We start from the raw sequence: 24,695 nt of genomic DNA, 5'->3' as shown, positions 1-24,695 counted from the left end.
AGCCGTAAGGAGCTGAAACATCTGGTGACTCTGTTTGTCACAAAAACACATTTTATATACAAGTAAATACCCGACAAACTATTTTAGCAATGATAGAAAAAGACTATCGTTTCAATCTGCAGTAATTTATATAATTATTTCTAATGTCTCTTTTGTATCAAAGGAAGTTGGTTAAAAAAAACCTTTTATGTTCCCTCTGAAGGGAATAGGTTATCTTTAAACATCTGCTCCTTCTCATCTTTTCACTTATTCTAAAATCCTTTTTGGTCATTTCAAATCAGGTTGTTTATATTTTCATTAAATCGCTGTTCCTTTCCTTTCATATTTTTTTTATTGTGCTGCTCCGATGCCATCATTTACTCAGTGAGCAACTAGATTTATTTAAATTATATTTTTTATTCATATGTTATGGTATGTACTGTTCCATATATACAGTTAAGTCCACACATTTATGTATTTTGCCTCTGTACACCAACACAGTGGATTTTAAATCAAACAGTCAATGTGTGATTGAAGTGGAAACTTTCAGCTTGAATTCAAGGGGTTTAACTAAAGTATTTCATTAACTGTGTAGAAATTACTGACATTTTTTAATACAAAGTCCCAACTCAACATGTTACTGGACAATTAATGGACAATTAATTGGCACGCAGTTTCATGGTCAGGTGAGGCCTCTTCTCTTGTTACTCCATGACAGATTAAGCAAGTAAATGATCTGGAAGTTATTTTAAGTGAACTTGCATTTGGTCTCTTTTCACTGGAATGCTCAATATGAGGGCCAACGAAATGTCTATATAAGTGAGGAAGGCCATCGCTCAGTCATCACTAGATTAAAAAACAAAATAAACCAATTAAAGATTGCAAAAACTGTGGACTACAAGTATGTAGTGACTGAAATGCCTGAAAAGCCACCACAGAAGTTGTCCTTCTATAGTCGAGATGACAGAAAACATCTGAAAAAGATTAACTTGTACCCGAATGATGGGAAAGAAAAGTATGGAGAACGAGAGACACAGCTCATGATCCAAAGCACACCACATCGTCTGTCAAACATAGTCGAGGAGATGTTTTGGCATGGGCATGAATGGCTGCCAGTGGAAACAGATCACTGCCATCTACTGATGATGTGACTGCTGTGAGACTCAGCAGGATGAATTCTTGAGTGTACAGGCCTCTACTCTGTGCTCAGAGTCAGAGAAATGAGGTGAGCTTAACAGTGCAAATGGATGAGAGTTTCTCAAGGGAAAGCAAAGGGATACTCTTCAATGGCCAAGTGAGTCATCTGATCTCAACCCAACAGAGCATGCCTTTAGTTATTAAATACAATAGTGAATGCAGAGAGACCCACAAACAATCCACGGCTTCTAGACTTTAGGGAGTCACTGACTGCAAAGGATTTTTATGCAAGTATTAATAACAACCCAAAAATTATGTCAGTTTAGCCGATTAAATATAAAGAAATAGTTGTTTTACATGTGTGCAGCAGCTTTAGGCCAGCTAAAGCAGCTTAAACGGGTATCAGCTGAGCCATCATCTGACCTGGTCTGGAGATCAGCGACTATCTTTGTGGCCAGACTGGAATAATGCTACACTAAAATATTTTATATCATTTTGTACAATGTACAACATCCACTTCTTTTATTGCAATGTACTGATACACTGCTACGTAGATAACTTAAAGCATTAATGCCACAGACTTTGGCTCAGTGAAAGAGAATAAAACTATCATCAAAAATGCTTTGCATGACATATTTTTATGTGCTTATGTTTGTGAAAGTGATACTAAAAAACAACAACATTAAAACAAAACCTTCTCAGCAAAATACTACTTACAGACTCTGCTGTGCGCCTGTTAGGCTTTACTGTGCTCCCTGTTTGGGGGATTTTTAGCCTTTATTGACACAGAAAAGCTCAGAAAGAGAACAAGGGGGAAGTCACGCAGCAAATGGCCTCAGGGAGGATTCAAACCCAGGCCTCTGTGACAGCCTTAGAGTGTACCTTAGAGCTTGTTTAACCTGGTGAACTATACGAGTGCCCCGGTGCTCTTACTGTTAATTCCAGTTGCTTTGAAAGTTGGATACACAATTTCTGTTTACTCCCAAGACTGACTGAAGTTTAATGCATGCACAGAGCCCTTCACTTCTTCCATCACGTACACACTGAAATCTTGTCTGTCCTGTAATTAAGTTGTAAATGTAGTGTGATTTCTTTCTGCTTCATGAAAATTGTGCTGATTTTGGAAGGAAAAAATCTAAACGCATTTCTGTGAGTTTGCAAAGTACGTGGCTTTTGAACATTCACTTGTAAGAGCTGTTATGAGATGATGCAGACCTCGCGTGGCAGGGTGATGAACCAAAATATGCCGTGAAATGTTAACAACGAAATCTGTGCCCGCGATTTAACGAAAGAGGCTGAAAAAAGTCATCTTTTCACACACACAAGCCTGAACTGAAGGCACAAAAAGATGTAATTTGCAAGAACTTTGGTTCATTAGACTTAAAGACTGAAGCCAACTCTGCATGCTCACTATTAGTTCAGGATTATTCTCAAAGCAGTCTATTAGTCATTCAAAAGGAAGACTACTGAGGGCCACTGGACTGTGAAATTGTTGTCTTTGCAGTCTCAAACCTTTATAGAAGTGCTTTTATGTGCTTGATATGAATACAAACTCTGTTACAGCCTACAAACTTAAACAATAGCAGTAAACAAAATGCATTCACTGCAACTTATTACATGAAGTTAACTCCATTAATAAGGTCAAACTTCTTCAGTGCACCTCTGCTTTTCATTACTGCAAAGCTCCCATACCCTGAAAATACATTTTTATGTATCGTTTTTTACATAAACTTTTTTTTTAAACATAAATTTAACAGACTTTAATGTTAGTTTCACTACAGTTTGTTTTTTTTTTGGTACCATGCTTGTATACGTGACTTGAATTTAACACTCTGTGGCTTGTACTCAAGGTCAAGATCAGAGGTCAAGTTTTCTGAAAATCTCATAAACACAATAAATCAAGAAAGATGCTATCTAAGATTTTCTAATGTATACAATAGATGCATCTACTAGAAGGCTGAGGGGTAGCCAGTATTTTTAACATGTGTGAATGTAGAGACATCACAGGTAAGTGGTGCGGGCCCAAACCTCGAGCGTGTTAGTGATTTTCACTCATAGTTTACAAGCTGTTTTTTTAATCTCTTAATGTGTTTCAGTGCAAATCCACTCAGCTGCATTTCTGTCAGCTGTTTACATCCGTTTGGTTCCCTTCGACTTTGCCGGATTCACTGATAATCCTTTCTAGATACACTCTTACTGGCCACTTCATTAGTTACACCTTGCTAGCACTGTTTTGGACCCCTTCAGAACTGCCTTAAATCTTTGTGCAAATTTAACAAGGCGCTCAGAAGATTTCTGAGATTTTGGTCCATACTGATGTGATAGCGTCACACAGTTACTGCAGATTTATCGGCTGAACAGCTATATTTTCAGTTTTTGGACCATTCTCTGTAAACCCCGCAGACCCTTGACCCTTGAGCAGTCTGTGAAATACTCAGACCAGACTGTCTGGCACCAACAATCATTCTACATTTGAAGTCAATTAAAGCGCCTAATAAAGGCGATGATACCTAAAGAACTGGCCAGGGAGTGTGTGACTATATACTTACTGGTATTCCCTTTGCTGTGAATAATGCTGGTCACGGCGCTCCAGGCTCTGCTCCAGTAAGGCACGATTCTCCCTCAGAAGACTCTGATTCTGCTCTGCTAAGTGTCGATTCTCTTCCTCCATGTTCCCCTTCAGCTGGGTCAACAACTGTACACAAGACCATAAATGCGATCAAGAATAAATAGCTTGACAAGAACAGAATATACTATTTGTTCTGCAAAAGTAAGGATGCCTAATGATTTCTATGGGTTATTTTTCCCATAGATGAGAGGATGTGTGAGTCAGAGAAAAAAGACCTGCAGACAGAAAGGTACGGACAGTGCTTTGTTAGTCATACGGTTCATAAACACAGTGAAACTGACAAAATGCATCTAACTATATCATTAAAAATTAAACGCATTTTCATAGCTTATCATTTTAATGCATGTATAAAATTCTTACAATGTCTCTGCCAGGACTTTTGTGTTGAAATCTGGTAGCTTACAATGAATGAAAGAACTCCTACAAACCGCCATTAACCAAAACAAAGGTGTATCATCCAAATGCAGGTCTGAACTTTGTAATTAATAATTAATAACTTTACTATCATGCCAGATTCTCTCTACATAACAGCCTGCCAGTCCCAGTTGCTGTTGCAGCAGCCAAATCTGAACAGAGTCAGCAGAATAGTCAAAAAGCACAATTCCACTCCCTTTAGTGCCAGAGTGAGTGCACACCGTGGGCCTGATTTTATCAATTAACAAGATTTTACATTGTAGGAATAAAAAAATAATAATGTCAAGACTGTCACTCTCATCAGTTTGACTACTGAGCATACCTTTGCCAAGCTTATCCCTTATTAAGATTAGCAGAAAGGCTGATTTACCCGTGTGAGAAAAAAATAGAGGATAAGACAATAACGATAATGATTATCTGCCTTACTGCAACTGTGCACAAGATTTCTGTTATTTCCAGTTTAGTTTATTTGGACTATATTATAGTTTTAATGCAAATATGTCTTCACAATGGGGTACATATCTACTGGCAAGATAAAAAGAATATTCTAAAGAAAATTCTTACACCGTGTCATCATTTAACTAAAACTACACCAAAATGCCGAAGCTGTGCATGAAAAATAAGTACACGCCTACTGCTTCCATAGGAACGCTGGGAAAGACATCAGCAATGATCTAAGAGAATCAACTGTCGGTCAATCTGTCAATCTGTGATGGGTTATGAGGCCATTGACACACAACAAGTCCCTTATTCTATAGTTAAAAGAGTATTCACAAATCTTCCCAGGAGTGAACAATCCAGCAAAGTCACCCCAAGATCAGGTAATGCGATGCTCACAGAAACTACAAAAACCCCTGAGAGGTTCATGACAGCACAATTAGAAAAAGACTGAATAATTATTTGAAAGTGTCACCGGGGAAAAACACTTTCTATCTAAAAAAAAAGAAGATGGCAGCACGACTCAGGTTTGCAGAGTTGCATCTGAACAAACGTCTGGAGCATGTTTGTGGAGACATTTGTCCGCAACACCAAAAAACCAAACACATCATATCAGCACAAACACCTCATACCCACTGTTAAGCACAGTGGTAGAGGAGTGATGATTTGGTCTCGTTATGCAGCCACAGTACCGGGGCGCCTCGCAAACTCTTCTACAGCCCAATGTGAGGCCTTCTTTCCAACAGCTAGAGCTTGGAGCAAATTGGGTAATGCAGCAGGATAATGATCCCAAGCACAGCAGCTAATCTACAACAGAATGGCCGAAGAATAAAATAATCGAGGTGTCGCAATGGCCCAGCCAAAGTCTAGGCCTCGATCTGACTGAAATCCTGTGGTGGTAAACAATTACTTCACTTATTCCTGCTAAAGGTGATTTCACAAGCTACTGAATCATAGGGTGTACTTGGTTTTTCACACACTGCTTCTTCATTTTGGCTTAGCTTTTGTTAAATAAATATAGTAACAATGGCATCTGTGCCATATTGATTAGATTGAAATCATTTTGGAACCTGATAAAAAGGAGATTATTTTTTTATGTCCTGATATGTAAAACCTTGAAAGAAGGTATACTTTATTTTTTTTACCATGTCTGATATATTCTCTGGCATGTATTATATATCTCTGTGTCAGCAAGGATAAATTATTTAATTAAGTGTTTTGAAAAACATTTCCAGCGTTTTGAAAAGATCAGTATAGTAACAGTACGATGCCACCAGAATAAAGATGTACCGGAAGGTAACAGGTGAGTGTTTTTCAGTCTTACAGAATTCAGCACTGAGTGCTCTGAATCAATGAAAAAAGGCGATGAAGAACCTTTTGTAAGAGCGTGGGTGTGGGTCAGCTGCCCCCCTTGAACTTCTATAAAACCTGCTGCTGTTGGACCCATTTGGACATAAAAGCACATAAAAAACACAAAACATATCTGCAGGGAACTCTATACAAAGCAAGGATTTATCTGAATAGCAGTTAACGTTACTGAATGTCAGCTAAAAAAAGACACAAAGAGATTTGATGATCCCGTAGTGACTGAATTGTCATGTCACTGGTCCCAAAAAATTGGTAAATAATAATTGCTTAACTGCTTCACATCTTCACCTTATAAGATGACTCAAGAGGTCAGAGCTTTTCATTATCAACTGACTGAAAGGCAAATAACCACAAGAATCACCAGAAGAAGAAAGGAAATTACAACAGCTGCTCTGTGGAGCTGTCTACACAAAAAACGAGCATTAGTTAAGAAATCTAGTTAAGTGAAGATATTAAGCTTAGAAATTCACAAAGAATGCTTTTAAACCACGTTATTAAATCCTACACTCTCAAACACTTATAACTATTAAGATCACAAAAAAATTAATAATAAGGTATGGCCACACATTTAGTGGGCACCTCTTATAATTTCCTATTTGTGAATCTGTTTCCAATTATTTCGTTCTCATAACCCCAGTCCTGTTCAGTCAAGGCCCATTAGTTAGCACAGCTGCTGCAACAAGTTAATTGTGGGTCCACAGACTCCAGGATGAACTTTGTTAACTTTTCTCTCCATATTATAGCGTAATGAGAAGACTGGACTTCTGCTTCCCAGTATACAAACCTATCAACCTACTGTGGGGGGCAGAACTGGCCTTGAGTAGATAATGACATGATTTAGGAAGATAAAATCCTCACAATGATTATATAAAGAGTGTCATTTGTGTGTGTTAATGCATTCATTTGTCATTTATGATAGGAACCTCGCTTTCACTCACACAAACAATCTTCAAATCCAGGAAGCCTCAAAAAACCCTCTTTACTGTACTGCACATTGCAAAACTCTTGAGTCACGCCTCAGTTTCTTTATATTTTCTTTGCAAGGAGCCAAAATTTCTTGTAATTTTTTAAAGTGGTCTTGAGCAATACTTCTTTAGGCTTTCAGAAGGTCTGTTTTTCACTTAGTTTTAATCCAGTCCTTGTACCTGATCATTTTCAGAGGACTGTTTTTTGTTTTTGTTGTTTTTTTGTAGAACCACATAATTCTAACCATCATCATTCAAACATAGCAAATGCACCTAGCAGTTTTGTGTCCACATATAACAGACAACTTAACAAAGAACCAATTTTGGATTGTAATTTTAGGCAATTTGTTACTAGCGGCGTGCTGCAAAAAGCACATAATTTGTTCCCATTTCTTTAGTTGAATCTATGAAAAATGTCAAAGATAACACAGACTGACAGGCACAAAATAGCATATTTGCACCAACAAGGTGATTCCCAAAGAGCTGTTAGCTCAAAACGTGACACGTCTGGCGTTGTGTGCACTGTGTCCTTAAATAATTTGAGGAAAATGGACAAGTGGAGGACAAAAGAAGACGTGTCAGGCCTGAAATAAACGTATCTACATCTGAAAGTCATGTCCTTGAGAAAAAGGAAAAAATCCACCATGACACAGGACCGGAGAGGTGTATCTGTTGATCCATTTACTGTTCACTGAAGCTCCATCAGAATCCTACAGACTCTGTAGGATTGCCTAAAGTAGATGGAGCTTTGTGGGCATTTATGCAAGGGGAAAAGCAGTGTTGACTTCATTAATTGCTTAACCAGTTAACCCTGACATGAAGTCAAATTACTCTGTAGCGAGCTTTTATTCTCTTCAGACACGTGAGCTGTCATCCACAAATCAAGACCCTGAGCTGCATGGCTTTTCAAACCTTTTTTTTAAAGTGTGTATGAATGCATTAGCCTAAATACTCATGTGGGATATACTCTGTAATCAGTGAAGTCTAACGAAATATAGCAACCTGCAACCTTGTAAGATTGAAAGTTTTAATTCTTGTAGAGAACTGGTTTCCAGTAGTTCAGTTCCTTGTAATTGTTAGTCTGCTTGCCTGTTGGTTACATTTGGACTTGTGCTACAGTCAGCAGATTTCAGTTCGTGTGGATAGAGAAATGACTTTTATTTTTGTTGCACACAAGGACAAGAGTGTGATGGTAAAGTGGAAACTGTATCCAGGACAGAAACAACTGCACTATAGTGCTAACACAACTTCAGCTCTTTGCAAACACCTGCACAGACAGCATGCTAACGCTAAGCTAGCCAAGAACCCAGAGTGATGTTAAAGCTGATTGAATGCTGACCCCACCCAGCAGCCAGAGCCTGAACTTCAACAGTCAGGCTGCAGCCTCCGTTTCTACCTGTTCATGTTTCTACAGTAGAACCACTGTGGCGATCGCTTTAAAGCCTCTTTGTGCTAATTTTCATCTTTGTTTTGTGCTGTCGGCTTTGTGTTCATACCTAAATACTATGAAAAAGACCATATGTGTGTCCTCATTAGGATAGTGATTTGTGTTGGTTTGTGGGGCTTTAGCTTCGGGTTTATATTGTTAACTGGGAATTATGAGACAATGCATTTCAGGTCATTTTATTGAAAAATGCGAAAGTAATGTAAAGTGTAGCAAATGACTTTCTCCTGGGAATATTTAAGTAACACAGTGAATTACTTTTAAGAGTTCTGTGTAATACATTATATGTGTAATACACATATGTACACATAAAGTACATACACATATGTATGTGTAACACGCATGCGTAATGACCCCAACACTGATCACAATAAAGAAGGAAAATACCCCCAAACATTTGATGACACAGTATGCAATTAATTTGCACACATTCAATGTCTTTAATGCTGTTTAGCAATAACGGTTAATCTCAGAGCAGAACCAATGAGAATCAATAAGGAATCAAATCGATAAGTTGTACTGATAATGGAATCAGAATCTCTAAACTCCCATCCCTAGTAGTTAGATGAGTTATCACACACTGACAGCATATTCAGTGTTTTTGTCCACAGCAGGCAGCAAATTTGGCTTGATTGTTATTACATATTTATATGGGGGAACCTACTGTATCCTGTGGCCACCAGCATCTTAGCACCTGAACTGTTGGAGCGATCGGTCATGAAAATGATTCAATTTAAAGAGCAAAAGCCTCCCAACACAAAGTCTGAAACTCATTAACACATTATTGCTTTTTATTTCTTGTATGTTCTAATCTTTAATCTTTGTTGGCTGGGTGGAGTTACTTCACTGTTAGCTACCCATTACTTCCCATAAACTCACATGAAAAGCAATATAACCCACTGAACCATTAATTTACTGGTATGTGGATTTTGTAGCTGTTGACTTGTATGCAACCTTCATGCTAAGCTAAGCTTATCTGATTATTTGTGGTCCCTTTCACCTCCAGCGCCGACCTGCCGTCTATCTTTTCCTCATCATTTGGCTCTCTCTCCTCTTACTTTCTGCCTACCTCTCAGCATTGCATTGTCTGCAGAGGTGTGGCTGCGACTGGTTTCACCTGGCTCAATCATCAATCACTCTCCTTCTGCATTTAAACCCCTCTCTATCCAACCAGTCTCGCCAGATCGTTCTGCTGGCTGAGTGGTATTATTGTTCAAGCTCTCTAGTGTTTACTCGCTGTAGTCTCCTGAAGATTTCCAGTGTGTTTTTTTCCGTTTGGGATGACCCGTGGTTTTTCTCCCTCTGCTTCAGCAAGATCTCCTCCTGTGCACCACCACCGACCCTGTCTACATTTACTTATGTTTGCAATTCCCCGCCTGCTGCCTCTCCTTCCCACAGACCCCCCTCTTGGCCCCTCAATTGAGTTTCTGTTTGCAGTTTCTTGAACTTGTCAATAAATCATTTAAGCAGATCCAGGAGTTGTCCTCCATTTTTGAGCAGTAACTTTAACACCCAACATTATATTTAGATGAAGTAGTTTTTCATGAGGTTCCCTCTTTTAAGACTCAAGGTTTTGTCAAAGAAAAGAAACTGAATAGTCGGCACCTGTCTGCTCTCCTCAAACTATTTTGTGTATTTCTACACATCTCCATATTGACAGACCAAACGTCCTCTAGCAGCGTTTAAAGCAGCAGGTGATTCAGGAGCGGTTTCATGAGCAGCTGGATGAAGCAGCAGGACAAAACATCTGCTGGCTGACTTTTTAAGCCTTTTATAGTGAGACAGTTTGCACCAATTTTATCCCTCAAACAATTTTAACAATACTCAGTGATGGCTTGACAGCACTGCGCAGAAGGATAAAGCTGTTTGGAAGGCAAAAGATGCCCCTGCTTTTTATTAGCTACTTGGTATTCATTTACTGTTTGGACCAATGTATCACTTTTGTCTGACATGTCAAGCTGAAATTAGCTTTGAATCATGTATTAGAAATCAGTCAGCCGTTGTTCCCCACTGATGATATGAGACATGCTCAACCCAGACCTGAACTATGTAAAATGCTCTCTAAAACCTGCAGTGAATTCCTAATAAATGTTGTTTAATTGCCCAGTGATGCTTTAGATGCATTTCTTTTATTTCAAGAGTGTTATGTCTCCACTGTGAAGCACTTAATCCTATTTTGCATAGAGGTCACCAGTATCTGCTGTGTGTTGGTGTGTGTGTGTGGATGCATTTCTGTGTATCCGCTCATACCTGGTACTGGCTGGTAAGCCGAGCGTTGCTGAGGTCCAGGCTTTGGTGTGTTTCCTTCAGGGCACTGAGCTCGCCCTCCAACCGAGTCCTCTCCAGCTGGGAGGCGTTCAGCTCTGCCCTCAGCACCGAGCCCTGAGCCAGCAGCTCCGCCTGTGACGCCAACCACTCCTTCTGGTGGGCCTGCAGCCTGCAACATCGACACGCACGGCCACTGTTATGCGCTCTCGTAAAGTGCTTTGTGTCATTGTTTACTCTCTGATTGAAGATCACTGTGTTATTATCCAACACAAGGAGTCTACACAAAGCCAGACAACAACAAACAGATATTATCTCGGACAAAATGTTTAAAGAGCAAATTCATTCGGCGTTGTTTGAAAAAGGAGTAATCATCTCGGTATCATTGTGTAATGAGGACGGAAAAACTGCAATAAGATGAAAACATCACTGATAGGAAAATTATACAATATTCACATAATAATTTTGGAGGTAAGTATTTTATATACATTAAAACAAATCAGTCACAGTCATATTAAAGTAGAAACTTCAAGTTCAGTTTCAAACTTTTTATATTACATACACTTTATTAGGTACACTTTGCTGATACTATGTTGGACCCTGTTTTGCCTCCAGAACTGCTTTAATTTTTAATCGCATGGATTCAACAAGGTGCTGGAAATATTCCTCAGAGATTCTGGTCCATATTGATATGATAGCATCACACAGTTTGTCTGCTGCACATCCCATTCCACTACACCCAAAAGTTCTTCTGTTTGGCCAAATGAATAAATGATAAAGGGTGGACATGGTCAGTGTAACTCTCAGGTAGGCTGTTGTTTTTAAAAAAAATGCTCAGTTGGTGTTAAGAAGACGAAATACATTTATGCTGTTCATGCCATTTTCTGACCCTCCCATCCACGTGCTGGATCAGAAATCCAGACTCATGGAGGTCACATTTTTCCAACCTTCTGTTGTCCAATTCTGGCGAGCCTATGCAAATTGTAGCCTCAGTTTCCTGTTCTTACACGAGATCCCACTGACAGGAGAGGGTTCTAGTGTAGTCTTCCGTTTTTATAGCCCATCACTCAAAAATGCTCTTCTACATACCTTGGTTGTGATCAGTCATTATTGGAGAAACTGTTGTCTTCCTAATTAGCTCATTCTCCTCTGACCTTTAGCGTCAACAACATATTTTCACCTTGAACCTAGAACCGCTGCTCACTGGATATTTTCTCTTTTTTTGACCTTTATACAACCCTAAAAGCATGACAGACCGGTCCACCATGTTTTCAACGTGATTTCACGCTTGTGTCTCTCCAAAGTGTGAAATGGATGCAGGCATTGCGTAAGCTGCAGTACCAGCAGAGGGAGATATTTTATTTCAACCCAACGTGAAAATAATCGCAGGAAAGCATTTAGACAGACATTACTAACACATTTACATGGAAAAACATATCAGCCACCTAGCGTAATCATTTCTGGCCTAGAAACACACTGAAATGTACTTCATACTTTGATTACTTAAATCAATTATCTCCACCTGCTGGTACTACAACTTCTGCATGCGTATCCATTTCATGCTGTGATATCAGGTTGCTTTATTCACCCTGGAGACGGCTTTGTGGTCAAATCTGTTTGTCTGATTCTGATATATTCTGATATACTCCAACAAAATGCCATGTTCAAAGTCACATAAATCACCATTCTTCCTTATCTGCTGCTCAGTTTGAACTTCAGAAAGTAGTCTCGACCTTCTGAAGTTCAAATGCACTGACTTGCTGACATGATTCGATCAGTTTTTAACAAGTAGTTGAACAACTGTACCTAATAAAATGACCAGAGAGTACAGTTCAGAAGCCAAATATAATTCAACTGCAAATAGAGAAAACAAAAGTGCTCACATTGGACAGTTTGACTACAGGAAAGGCACACATGGCTAAATTCCACATTGGGGATGTTCTGGTTTTTGCGCTGCTGGCCAGTCATTAATTCCACCTGTGCTTTCCCCACTGTGACAATTCAAAATATTTACTGTGTAAAAAGGTGAGACTCTGGAAATGAGTTTTTGGCCACTTAAGGGCAGAAGAAATAAGTTATGTTAGGTAAATACAACACTGGCATTTTAAAGCCACTTGTTAACTAACCACAGCCATGGAGCAACGTTATTCTTCATTTAAACTTGTTCCTGTCCATCCGAGGAACTTTCCCTCTCTTTGAATTGTTATAACAACTCCTGGTTGGAATGTCTGATTCTTCAGTTCTAATATGTTTACCAGCTAGTCGCTAACCTCGCCCGCCTGCAGTTTGGCTTCCTACTGAGCAGGTAGTGTACAATGTTTTCAAGAGATGTGCTTTCTGTTACAAATACCTGCTATTGCTGAAAAAAAAAAAGACAATGAGAGAGCCGAGGCTGAACCAAAACAGAAAGACAGCCAGACAAGTAAACAATGAGCTGAAACTCACTTTAGAGCAGCAGAATCTGCAGGTTCATCACTACATCTGATTCATCCCATCATTTAATATATTCCTCAAAATATAGGTCATAGCCACTGTCAAGAAATTACTCAAACAACTGAAATAAATTGCTACATTATACACAAGTCTAATTTTAATCTATTTAATATCGTATTTTTGTGTTTTGTACAGTATTTTTAGTTAAATGCTGTCTAAAAACCACCAAAGGAGGTTTTTGTTTCCTGCCTTGGCAGCCACGTGTTTGCAACAAGCAGTCAGTAATCAATTGCATCAAAAAGATGATGATGGTTGATTAACTAATTATGTCAAACAAGTATCTTATGATTGTGGCCATTATTATCATACTGTATATCAATCAGTCACTAAGAGAAAATATAATGAGAAGTGTTCAAAATGGTCTCGAACTTCAGTAAGCCTGATCTGCGGCTTCAAAAGACACAAAATGTTTATAACGAAGGAAATGGTTTATTAAAAGGCTGCTTTTTATAAATTTCTCTTGCGTGTCTGCTTTTAGAAAGAAACCTTGAAAAAAATTATTATTATCTCTTTTTCTTGTCTTTCTTTTTTTTGCACTATAACTTCGTTTTTTCGTGCTCAGCCCAGAGGATTTAGATCTGGAACAAAAATGCATTCTGCACGTTATATAGTACATTTGCATTCAAATTGATTCTTGTATTGCTCGCTGTGCTTCATATAGAGACATTACTGCTGCTGCTGCTCCTCGTATTCAAATGAACACGAGTGCTGTGAAAGGATGATCAGATCCCTGACTGGATTTGTTACCTGTCATTGTCTTCTTTCAGCCTCTCCAGCTCTCGTTCTCTCTCCAGCCTCCTCTGGGCCTCCGTTTCCATCTTCTCTCTTTCCGTCTTCATCTCCCGCTCTCTCTCCTCCAGCTGGGTTTTGCCATCCAAGAGCTCCTTGTACCTTAACGTTTCAAGCACAGGATTTTTTTTGTTTTTGTGCATATTTAATTTTGGGGGAGATTTAAAAGAAGTCCTTTCAAACATGGAAAATATGTCACAAATCTTCAAAGTGAAGATTTCATGTCTTTAGGTCCGTGAGTGTTTGTACCTGCCCTCCAGCTCTCGATGCTGGGCCTCCAGGCTGCGATTGTTGTTCCTCAGTTGAGAGTGCTTTTCCACCAGCTCCTCCAGCTCCACCTCCTGACGCTGCTGCAACGCCGTCATCCTATCGTGGTCCCGCCTCAGAGCGTCCATTCTGGCCACGGACTCCTCTCGCTCCCGCGCCCACACCTTTGACTCGGCCTCTAAGGTGGCACACCGCGCCTCGCTCTCACTGCAACGCGCAAGCAGCGCTGCATGCTGGGAGCTCAGTGACGCTTGCTCCACCTATGTTTGTGTGTATGTGTGTGTATGTGACAGAAAACAGAGAGACCATGTCTGTAATTTTAGCAATTTCAAAAGGTTGAGCTGAAAGCCAACAAGCTTGAAAGTTAGTTTATTAACCTTTTGCCATGGGTCTAAACAAGATATTATGTGTGCAGCACTGGGCCCTTAAAGAAATGGTTTGACATTTTGGTAGTTTCCACTTTCTTGCTGAGTTTTATAAATAGACTGATACCAAGTATAAAGCCAGAGCAATCACAAGCCAGTCAGCAGGATGAATTAAAAACACTCCGATCGGCCTCTGTTGTCTAAAAAACGGTGGATCATTTCCTGTATCCTCCATTGGATGAGATCATCAATCTGATAAAAACGGATCACAGAATCTGTTTAACTACCCGTTTCTTCACTGGAATATTTTCTCCATCTCTTATGAAGACATTCATCACAGCTGTCCTTTCTCTCTGAGCAACAAATTCCAATAAGAACAGTTTACAATAAATTTATGTCAGACAACGAGGCATTATGATCCCAAACCGGACAGTCTGACATAAAGGATACTTAGTAAGCTTTAAAAAAACTGGTAGGTGTAGTTTTTGTCCTTTGGAGAGGGCCAGATGGGCTGTTTCTTCTAGTTTTCTGCTCTTAAGCCAGTGCTAATCTACCTGGCTTCTGGCGCCAGACACAGACATGACACTGGCACTGAGCCTGTCATCTTACTCCCTACATTAGAGCAAATACAAATATGAAATAATGTCCAATAATGTAACAGGTCCCTGCGCACTTTACGTCAAAATTCATTGCACAAAGACTGAATGTGTTTCACTTTAGGAAGACAAAAGGTTTAAAAACACGGTGCACTTTTGAACAAATCAACTTCAGCCATAACCACGCTCTGTGTCTGTGTGTTAGGTCACCTGTAGTTGTGTGTTGAGCGTCTGCAGTCTGGTGCAGGAGTCCTGCAGGCTGAGGGAGTTCCGACGCAGAGCCTCCAGCTGCTCCTCAAGGTGCTTACAAGCCTCCTGGGACTGAGACAATCTCGTCAGCAAAGCCTCATGCTCTGCAGCCGCCACCGCTTTCTGAGGGGGAGAAAAATCTCTTCTTTCATTTTTATAATGCGTCACACACTGTGCTACATTTGGCTCTGGAAACATCCATAATATTTGAACATGGGCAGACTCTGCCGCTGACCTTTTAAAGTGCTCTCAGTCAGGTAGCATCTTTATGCGACATTTGTGTCACTCTATAAACACAGAGATGAAATTCCTCCTGTGTCTGACATAAATGTTAAAAATTATATTTCATTAGTTCACATCTGTTGTTTACGCGAGATTTCTGTCAGTGCAATCTTTCCACATGCTTTAATGGTCCAATCAGAAAATCTGCGTATTTATTGATGACACATGATTCGGTGCAATCTGCTCTGATAAATAAAGGAATGTGTTGATTTGGCACACAGGCGGGTAGTTTAGAAATGAAAAGAAAACCACCTTATAAATTGCTGAGGGTGTAAAATCTGGTGTATTTCCCAAAATTAAAATTAACTTGCTGCAAACAACAAGTCAGCTGTACTCCCCCTACGCTGCGATTTTATTTGAACATTTTATTTGCAAGTACTGGAAGAGCGACAACACATTTCATGTGTGCATCGTCTAGAGAGTCTAGAGCTCAGTTTTGGTGTGGGGTTGTTCTTTTTTCCCCCACTGTGGAGTCTTCATGTACTGCTGACTGACTCATAGTGCTACACAGGGGATTTCTACTTTTTATTACAGTCACTTTTAGATTTTTCTCCTACTTCATCATCCTAGCTCTCTCCCTTCTGATGTCAGTGGCACAAAATAACTACACTCACTGGTCACTTTATTAGGTACACCTTGTTAGCACTGATTTAGACCCCTTTTTGCCTTCACTGCTTCCTTAATTCTTTGTTACACAGATTAAACAAGGTGCTGGAAACATTTCTATGAGATTTTGGTCCAAACTCGCATGATACACTTACACACGGTTGCTGCAGATTTCACTAATTCTACCAAAAGGTTCTCTGCTGGATTGAGATATGGTGACAGTACAGTGAACTCAGTCATGTTCAAGAAACCAGTTTGAGATGATCTGAGCTTTGTGACATGGTCCGTTATGCTCCTGGAAACAGCCATGAGGAGATGAGTGCACTATCATGATGAAGGAATGGACATGGTCAGCAATAATACTCAGATAGGAGTACTAAGGAGTTCAAAGTCTGGCAAGAAAATACCCTCTCACATCACATCCAGCCTGAACACAAGGAAGGATGGATCCATGCTTTCATTTCATTTTAGCCTAATTCTAACCCTACCTTCCAAATGTTGGAGAAGAAATCTGATACTCATCAGATGAAACAGCATTTTTTTCATTTCTATCATCAAATTTTGGTGAGCCTGTGTGAACTGTTGCCTCTGTTTCCTGTTCTTAGATGACAGAAGCGGCACGCCGTGTGGTCTTGTGCTGCTGTAACCCATCTGCTTTAAGGTTGCACCTTCAGCGATGCTTTTCTGCATACCTTGGTTGTAACATTTGATTATTTGTGTTACGATTGGCTTCCTATCAGCTAGAAGCAGTCTGGCTGTTCTCCTCTGACCTCTGGCAGCAGCGAGGTATTTTCTCCCAGAGAACTGCTGCTCACACGCTTCTTATTTCCTGTTTGTTTTCCTTGCCTGTTTGTCTTGTTTCTATTTGTGTGTGTCAGACATGGATTGTTATCTCCTGTTCTCCCAATCAGTGTGCAGATTGGTGGTTCATTTACCCATCATCCTGCAGTTCAGGCCAACTCCACCACAGAGCTATTGTGGTAATTACATCAGGCCTTCATCTTCAGTTTAGCTTTTGTTCCCCGTGTTTGTTTACCAACTTCTCACCATTCAGCTTGGGCCAGCTTTCATTCTACAGCTACAGCCACCCTCACCTGCTCATCTGTTCTAACTGCCATGCTCACCATATTCATTCACCCTCTGCCAGCACAGCTCTTCCATGATTTTGCTTCACCTCATCCTCCTCACTTCTGCAACTTGTGTACCCCAATAAAGACTTGTTGAGTTAGTATATCAGAGCGTCTCGCTTCTTTGCTTCAGATTACAGTTGATCTTAATAGTGCTATTGCATCAGCTTATGAAATATAGAAACCAATGATTCTAGCTTGTGATGCTTTATGAATAAAACTTGGTGTCATGCTTCACCAAAGAGTGATTTCTCATCTCAGCTTCTCATATGGTTTCATTTATAAGAAACCCAGGGGCCCAGAAAGGTGAAATTTAACCCTAATATTTCAAGAAAAGCAACAAAAAAAAAGCTTAGAAGGAGGTAATACTTTTTTGTTTCTTCTCCTATGATGACAGGTCTACTCGGTTTTATTGTTTGACACTCAAGGGGGTGCCTACTCAGTTATGACCAAGCGTGTACGAATAGGTGAAAATGAGCTCCCACCTCCAGCAGCTACAGCCAGTAAGGAGTGAACATTAAAATGCTACTTTAGCTTTAGTATTAACAATCCTGCACACTATATCACACACAGGAGCCATTTTCCTGCATAATTTCCACTTTTAATATTTTAGGACAGTGCAGCTATTAATTCTATGTACTTAAGTAGAGCATTCTTGCATTTTTAGATGTGAAGATGTCTGCATCCGCAGTCGTTGTTTGTGTATTAATAAGTGTAAGTGGGACCAGGATGTAGCCCGGATCTGTTTGTGCCTTAGTTCATCTAGACTAATCTACTGTACAAAACCTGAAAGCACTGACATAATAACGTTCTGACTGAGAGCCACACCAGGTGAAACTTGTGACCTTGGCAATGCTGGAAGCGCCCCTCGCAGCTTGATGTTAGAGAGTATGTGTGAGTGTGAGAGAGAGACAGTAAGAGCTTAAGCAGAAAAGCAGCAGAGGAGATAAGGAAGATTAACAGTAGCCGGGGTGACATTTTAAAACCGATGAGCAGAGATAAAGCACTAGTTTTGGAAATAAAGTGCTGCACTCTGGGAAGTGGCCCACTGTGAGCTGATCGTCCTCGAGAATCCCTAGAGCAAGAATTTCAACATAATATACATCATCTCCCTCACAGGGAAGACCGAGCCCCCACACCAACCCCCAAACACCCACTCACACATTCAAATACAGACCTCTTTTTCCAGCTCGATCACCCTCTCACTGAGATGCCTCTCTGCCTCCCCCGTGAAATGATCACGGGTCGTGGAAAGGTCACAACCTTTGGCAGCCTCGGGGCTTTGATCCGAAGGTGACATATCTTGCTTGTCTGTCGATTCTGAATTTGAATTAGGCGCACTCTTCACTTCTGCACTTTCCCTCCTCGTCTCTAACTGCAGAGATTCAGTTTTCTTTAGGCGCTGGGAGAGAGACTCTATCCTCTCCTGTGACTGGTGGAGAGAATCTTTTGCCGACTGCCGCTCGGCTTCGGATCGCTGTAGTTTCTGGCTCAGGTGTTCCACTTCAGTGGCCAGTTTCTCAGAACGAGCCTGCTCACGGGTTAGATCCTGATAAGAGAGAGAAAGAGACAGCGAGAAAGTGTAAAGATTAAAATCTCTGGAACTTGCTGTAAACACCACAAAAAAAACTAATCTAAACTACATACATTTTTCCCCACAAAAGTTTGTTGATTCAGCAGTCCTTATGCACCCATGTATTTTCTCATTAGTACACTCGTCCCCTTAGAGGGACAGGCCAGTTCAAATCAATACAAAGTTGTTGATCACGGTTGTGCAGTGATAAAACATTTCAGTCTTCATGGGAGTAAGATGTCATCATGAATAGGACAAGTGAGGTCAGAGTGGTTTGATATATCTGGAAATAATGGCTTCACAGTCTGTACACTGCAACCTAGCTCAACACCATCAGGACATTTTCAGCGCTCACAAGCATTATTATTAAAACACCAAATGAGAGATTATGTTGTGAACGTGTGGTGTTTCATCCCTCCAGACTTTAGTCTCTTGGGAAATCAATGCCAAAGAATATTAAAGCTGTTCTGTTCAATATGTGGTAATCCAACACCTTCCTAGGAAACTTTATGTTGGTTTTTTCTTTCATCTATCACCCATTTGCACCATGTTCTTAGTCTGTGTGAGAACCAGTCCTCATGTGAGTAGTTTGATACTAGTTGTGGTCCTATAGTGGTTCAATCTAATAACATTACATCATAATTAATATAAGTTAGTAATTAGATAGCAAATTAGTAGGCAAATAACTATAATAAACAACTAGAATACACCACTAGAACATTGCCTAACAAGTGCTGAATCTTTGTTTTCTTAGAATGGATAGATAGATAGAATTCTATCTATCTATCTATCTATCTATCCATCCATCCATCCATCCATCTATCCATCTATCTATCTATCTATCTATGGGAAATCCTCTTCACGTCCTAAAGCTCATTATGGAGTTCCACAGGGTTCCGCGCTACGACCAATTCTGTTTACATTATACAAGAATTACATACAGTATCTCTTATTTGAATTCACACCAGCTACTCTAACATAGAATAAAAGAATAAACAATATGGATCTAGAAATGAGTGTAGTAATTCAGCTTAATACATAATTGTTTAGTTACTTAGTGTACAAGATTTTGAGTTTTTCAGAATGTATTTATTTTTATAGTTTTTTCTAATGTTAGCAGAAAGTATTCAACATCATTTTCTTCATTCCGTTGTGGGAATTACCGAGACCGCCACACAGTATATAAAATCCACACTCAAATGCAACTAAACAAACATTTCAAGTATGCATACTTCACTTTATGTTGTAGTAAATAAGGTGTTCCTGTTTTCCTTTTTCCAGTTTTGAGCACCATTTCCATTTTCATTATGCTTTGTACTGAGGGACTACAGTGTCCATCAACAGATAAAAAAAATACAATTTGAATCTTCTGCATTTCTCATTATTTTTCCGGTGTGAACACACTGAATTCATTTCAGTAATAATAGTAATTTCCACTGCTGAGCTGCCTGTGAATTTTCCACCACATCCCTGCAGCAGTGCTTACCGTCAGGAACTATAGTACCACGTCACACATACACACCTGGGACAGTGCGCTAATCTTGGCCTGTGCTTCTGCATACTGCTCCTGCAGCTGCTGTTTACCCTCTTCCATGCTGCTTAATCGAAAGCTGAGCTCTTTCTCCAGGTCCTGCAGCTGAGCGCAGAGCTCCTTGGACTCAGACAGCTGCTGACACACACGTCTACACACACACCACAAACACAGTTTAGACACTGGTTGCATAAGACAGAGTTGACATTAAAGATAAATGTACTGTTCAGCACAGTGCTGTCTCTGGTGCCTTATAAAGTTAACTGCATGATCAAGGTTAACTCCATGTCCTTAGGAGTGTGTACCTGTGTTCAGCATCCAGAGCACAGGCTCTCTGGTTGCTGTGCTCCAGGGCCAGGGTTGTGCTCTCCAGCTGCTGCCTCAGTCTCCCCGCTTCTCTCTCTCTCTGCCTGCCCTCCTTCCGTTGGCCATCCAGCTCTGACTGACACACCTCTTTCTCTTGTTCTAACCGTGAAGCTTCCAGCAGAGCCTGATCTCGTGCCCTGGCCAGAGATTCAGCCTCTAGGGTAGCCTCGCGGAGCTCTGCCTCCAGCTCCTCCTCGCGACGGCGTGAGGTCTCCAAACTGCGGCCCTGACGCTCCAGCTCTGCTCTGAGAGTCTGAGTAGTGAGCTCTAACTGGTCACTCTGGCAAAAGAGAAAACACAGCCCGCTTTAAATAAGTCCCCCATAATCACAGAGGAAAGTGCAACAGACAACACAAAAGCATGTGGCCAATAAAACCAGCAATAAACATAAAATTAACTTTATCAGAGTACAAAAATTAAACCACTGGCACAGTTTTGCGTTTGGGTTGTTGATTCTACTACTTTTGTAGTTTTCATCCCTCGTGTTTTTTAGTGTTTTTCTCTTCACTTCATCTTCTCTGTTTCCCTCTTTTTGTTTCTTGTTATTTTATAGTAACTTCCTGTTTCATTTTGGCAGTTGCTTTACTCTAAGAGTCAGCTGTTATCTGTATGTGCCTTTCCTGCCCTATTTAGTTTCCCCTGTGTTATTATAGTGAGTTGGTTTTCCATGTATTTATAGTCCCTTCTCTAGTTATTTGTCATGATGTCTGTTTTCCTTTCGGCATTGTTTGTTTTGGGCCAGGCCCCAGTGCACCTCACAAGTCCTCAAGTCAACCCGGGCTGGACCTTGTTTAAGTTTTGTGCCTTTTAATTGCACCTTGGGCACTTTATCTGCTAATACTCTGAGATCTTTGGTACCTGGTGGATTTCTGTAGCTCCCACAGCTTTCATTAGTCCCGCCTCCTGCTGTGTGCCCTGCTTTTAGGTCCTCGCATTTGATTCGATTAAAACAACAATAATACATTTTTAAAATACAGCTCAAAAATAAGTAATTCAAAAGTTTTCAGACTATTGAAAACAATAAACATTAATTTACCTTGAAACCAAACTGCAGCTTGGACTCTGTCAGTTTTACTTAAAGGACCTCTGCATAACAGGAACTGTTTGCTCATCTGTTACATGGCAGTGGTTAGATATTTCTACTCTGGTCTATAATTATTTTCCTGAATGTTAAAATGCTCACCTTTAAATCCTGTTAGGGAAATTCACCTAATTTATTAAATCCTGTACTTTAGTGAAGAGGATGTAAAAAGAGGGACGAAATAGAAAGTACAGGGATGTCAAGAGTACTTTAAAGCACTTGAGTAAATGTACATTTTTTGCCGCCTACGGGAGAATAACCATACTTCACATTACTGCACCCCTCCACATCATCAAACGTGGATGTAAACAATGCAATTCAGAAACACTTTCAAAGCCCTATAGAAAGTATTTTTAAAAAGTAGAAAACATATTGAGTACATTTATTTTATTTCCTAGACACAAAACAGCGTCCTCCAGATTGTGGACTAAATCTCATTACTTAGCAGAAAATCTGATCATTTTTTCCAGAATATATGAGGGGTTTGAAAAAACATGCTTCAATACAAACCAGTTCAGTAAACGTACACAACGACAGGGAAGCAAAGGGGAGAACGAGGATGAGACGTGAGTTCCTATTTTGGTTTTACTCACGCCTACAGCTGAAAGAAGTACACTTCATGATTCATTTAACATGCACTGTTTTAATCTCATGAATTCTGGCTCTCTGCTCTTCCTGCTGGTGGTCGGGATGTGAAGTCTACCTCGAATGTAGATAGAAACCATTCTGTTTCATGGGCTAAAACATCAAATATTGAAATGAACAAATTTTTAGTTGCTGCTGACGTCTGGCTGGCTTACAACTTAAGTTATTTTATTCATAAACCAAAGTGACAGCAGAGTACTTTCTCAGCTCTTACATTATGAGAGTGTGCTGTTAGATTTAGTGTTTAGAAATCAAAAGAATGAGCCACTGTTTTTAAAGATGCATCTCTGGTTTGATGTGATGTCGTGAGAAGTGTGGCAGATCGGTAGGAAAAGCCTATCCAGAGTTGCACTACTTTTTCATGCAAGCAACTAAATGTACACAAAACAGGTTTTGGGGATGCATCATAGCAGAAAACACTTGTTCTAACGTGTTGTTCTTTTACAATAGGTTGTCAATTATATGTCGTCTACAGTTAAAAAACATCCAATCTTGCCTAAGAAAATTGTAGTTTATTAGCCAGAGTAATTTTAGTAGGCATTTAGGCCAAACATCCACAAAAAAGACGTTTTCACTTTCAAAAAACTGGGAGGGTGTCACCAAAGAATATTACCCCATCAGATGGAGGGTTATATACAGCGTTTTCTGAGTGGGAGGTATTTATGAATCCCTTTTAAGGTATTTCTTTAATGCTGACTTAGCAGTGCTCTTTTCCTTAGTTTGCAGTTTTTCTTATGTGTTGAAATTTTTACTGCAAATTGCACATTAAATTGCACCGTATTCACAAAGACTTCAATGACCCAAAGTGGGCTGTCTGAAGAAGGTGGCTCTCAGTTGGATTTCTGCTTGAATCTCCATCTGCAGAAATGCACTGAATAAGCCAAACCAAAACATTCACCTGCTTCCCTCCTCTGAGTGCAGATGAGATTTTTGTCAATATGTGAATACTGCAGTTCAAATCTGATTTGCTCGCTCAATATAAGGTGGATAAAAATGTTAACATGCATCTCCGACAGCTTAATAAAACTGTTCCACTTCATGTTGTCAAGCCTGCGTCGTGCAGTAAGGGAATTTGCTTTCAGAAATACTGAAATTTATTGGTTAAGTGGAATCCAGATGGGATGTTTTTATTTAAGGAGATCACAGAGGTTGACTGTAAGAAAATTTTGAACTCTTCTGTTTTTTATCTGCCCTTCTTCTTCTATTTCCCCCTTAAGTCCAGTGTCATCTGCCATGTTCATGGAAATATTTGGCGTCTTTATATCGTGTGTGCAGGTCTGTGGCTGTGTACTCTCCAACCTTGCGTTGGGCGGTGCGCATGGTGTCCAAGGTGCTGCGCAGCATGTCTCTTTCTCTCTCGAGTGTAGCCCGCTCTCCCTCCAGGGTGGCGATGATTGTGGTCTGCATCCTGTGAAGCTCTGCTTGGCTTCGTAAGCGACACAACTCCTCCTCCATAACTAGACCCTCAGACTGAAGAACCTGAGAGAAAAGCAGTTAGAAACATCTGAAAGCTCGATGTATAGCATGTGCAGTCACTAATACTAGAAAACATATTTTTCCAGTAATTGAATGAGTCTTGTATATATATAATTTCTAGGAAAGAACTACAAACCTACGGCTTTGAAGGAAGTATTGAGTAAATACATTTGCTAATGATTCCAGTTAACTGGCAAACAACACAAAGGGTCTGTAGTTGGTGCATTGCAGGTTTGATGAGTGTGCAAAAGCACAAACAATCCCAGATACTCTTGCAGCTTTGCGAGGGTTTACTCTGGCACACTGCTGCCCTGAGTGAAATGCAAAAATGCTCACAAAAGCAACCTGGTGAGCTTCAAGTTCCACCATGTTTGCAAATATTTTCCATCATGCATTTAATGCAAAGTACAGCTAAGTACAAAAATCACCTTTTTGTAGGATAATTATGACAGTGTAGATCAGAAACTTATCAAAGAAATTAAACATTTTCATGTGGCTGAACAAATTTTTATGACAATCAATATAAAAGCTGTTTTTGTAGTAGATATTTTAGTTTGGAGTGAACAGCCACGCCAATGTTATTGCTGAAAACAATTCTGATGTGTGAATG

General features: G+C 40.0%; 1 protein-coding gene across 4 annotated transcripts in view; it reads right to left on the bottom strand.

Moving 5' to 3' along the window:
* ccdc88b (coiled-coil domain containing 88B) overlaps positions 1-24,695 on the bottom strand; it is a 58,282-nt gene that overhangs the window by 9,028 nt on the left and 24,559 nt on the right. For all 4 annotated transcript variants that reach the window (XM_039619144.1, XM_039619139.1, XM_031750570.2 and 1 more), the window contains 9 exons: positions 23,909-24,088; positions 20,823-21,163; positions 20,509-20,668; positions 18,591-18,962; positions 15,360-15,521; positions 14,171-14,448; positions 13,880-14,023; positions 10,625-10,811; positions 3,666-3,811 (listed from right to left, as the gene is read on the bottom strand). In XM_039619144.1, the coding sequence (XP_039475078.1) occupies positions 3,666-3,811; positions 10,625-10,811; positions 13,880-14,023; positions 14,171-14,448; positions 15,360-15,521; positions 18,591-18,962; positions 20,509-20,668; positions 20,823-21,163; positions 23,909-24,088 (1,970 nt within the window). The remainder of the gene's footprint in view (positions 1-3,665; positions 3,812-10,624; positions 10,812-13,879; positions 14,024-14,170; positions 14,449-15,359; positions 15,522-18,590; positions 18,963-20,508; positions 20,669-20,822; positions 21,164-23,908; positions 24,089-24,695) is intronic.

This window comes from Oreochromis aureus, linkage group 2 (assembly GCF_013358895.1).
Source record: "Oreochromis aureus strain Israel breed Guangdong linkage group 2, ZZ_aureus, whole genome shotgun sequence".
NCBI lineage: Eukaryota > Metazoa > Chordata > Actinopteri > Cichliformes > Cichlidae > Oreochromis > Oreochromis aureus.
This window is presented reverse-complemented; position numbering and strand designations above follow the sequence as displayed.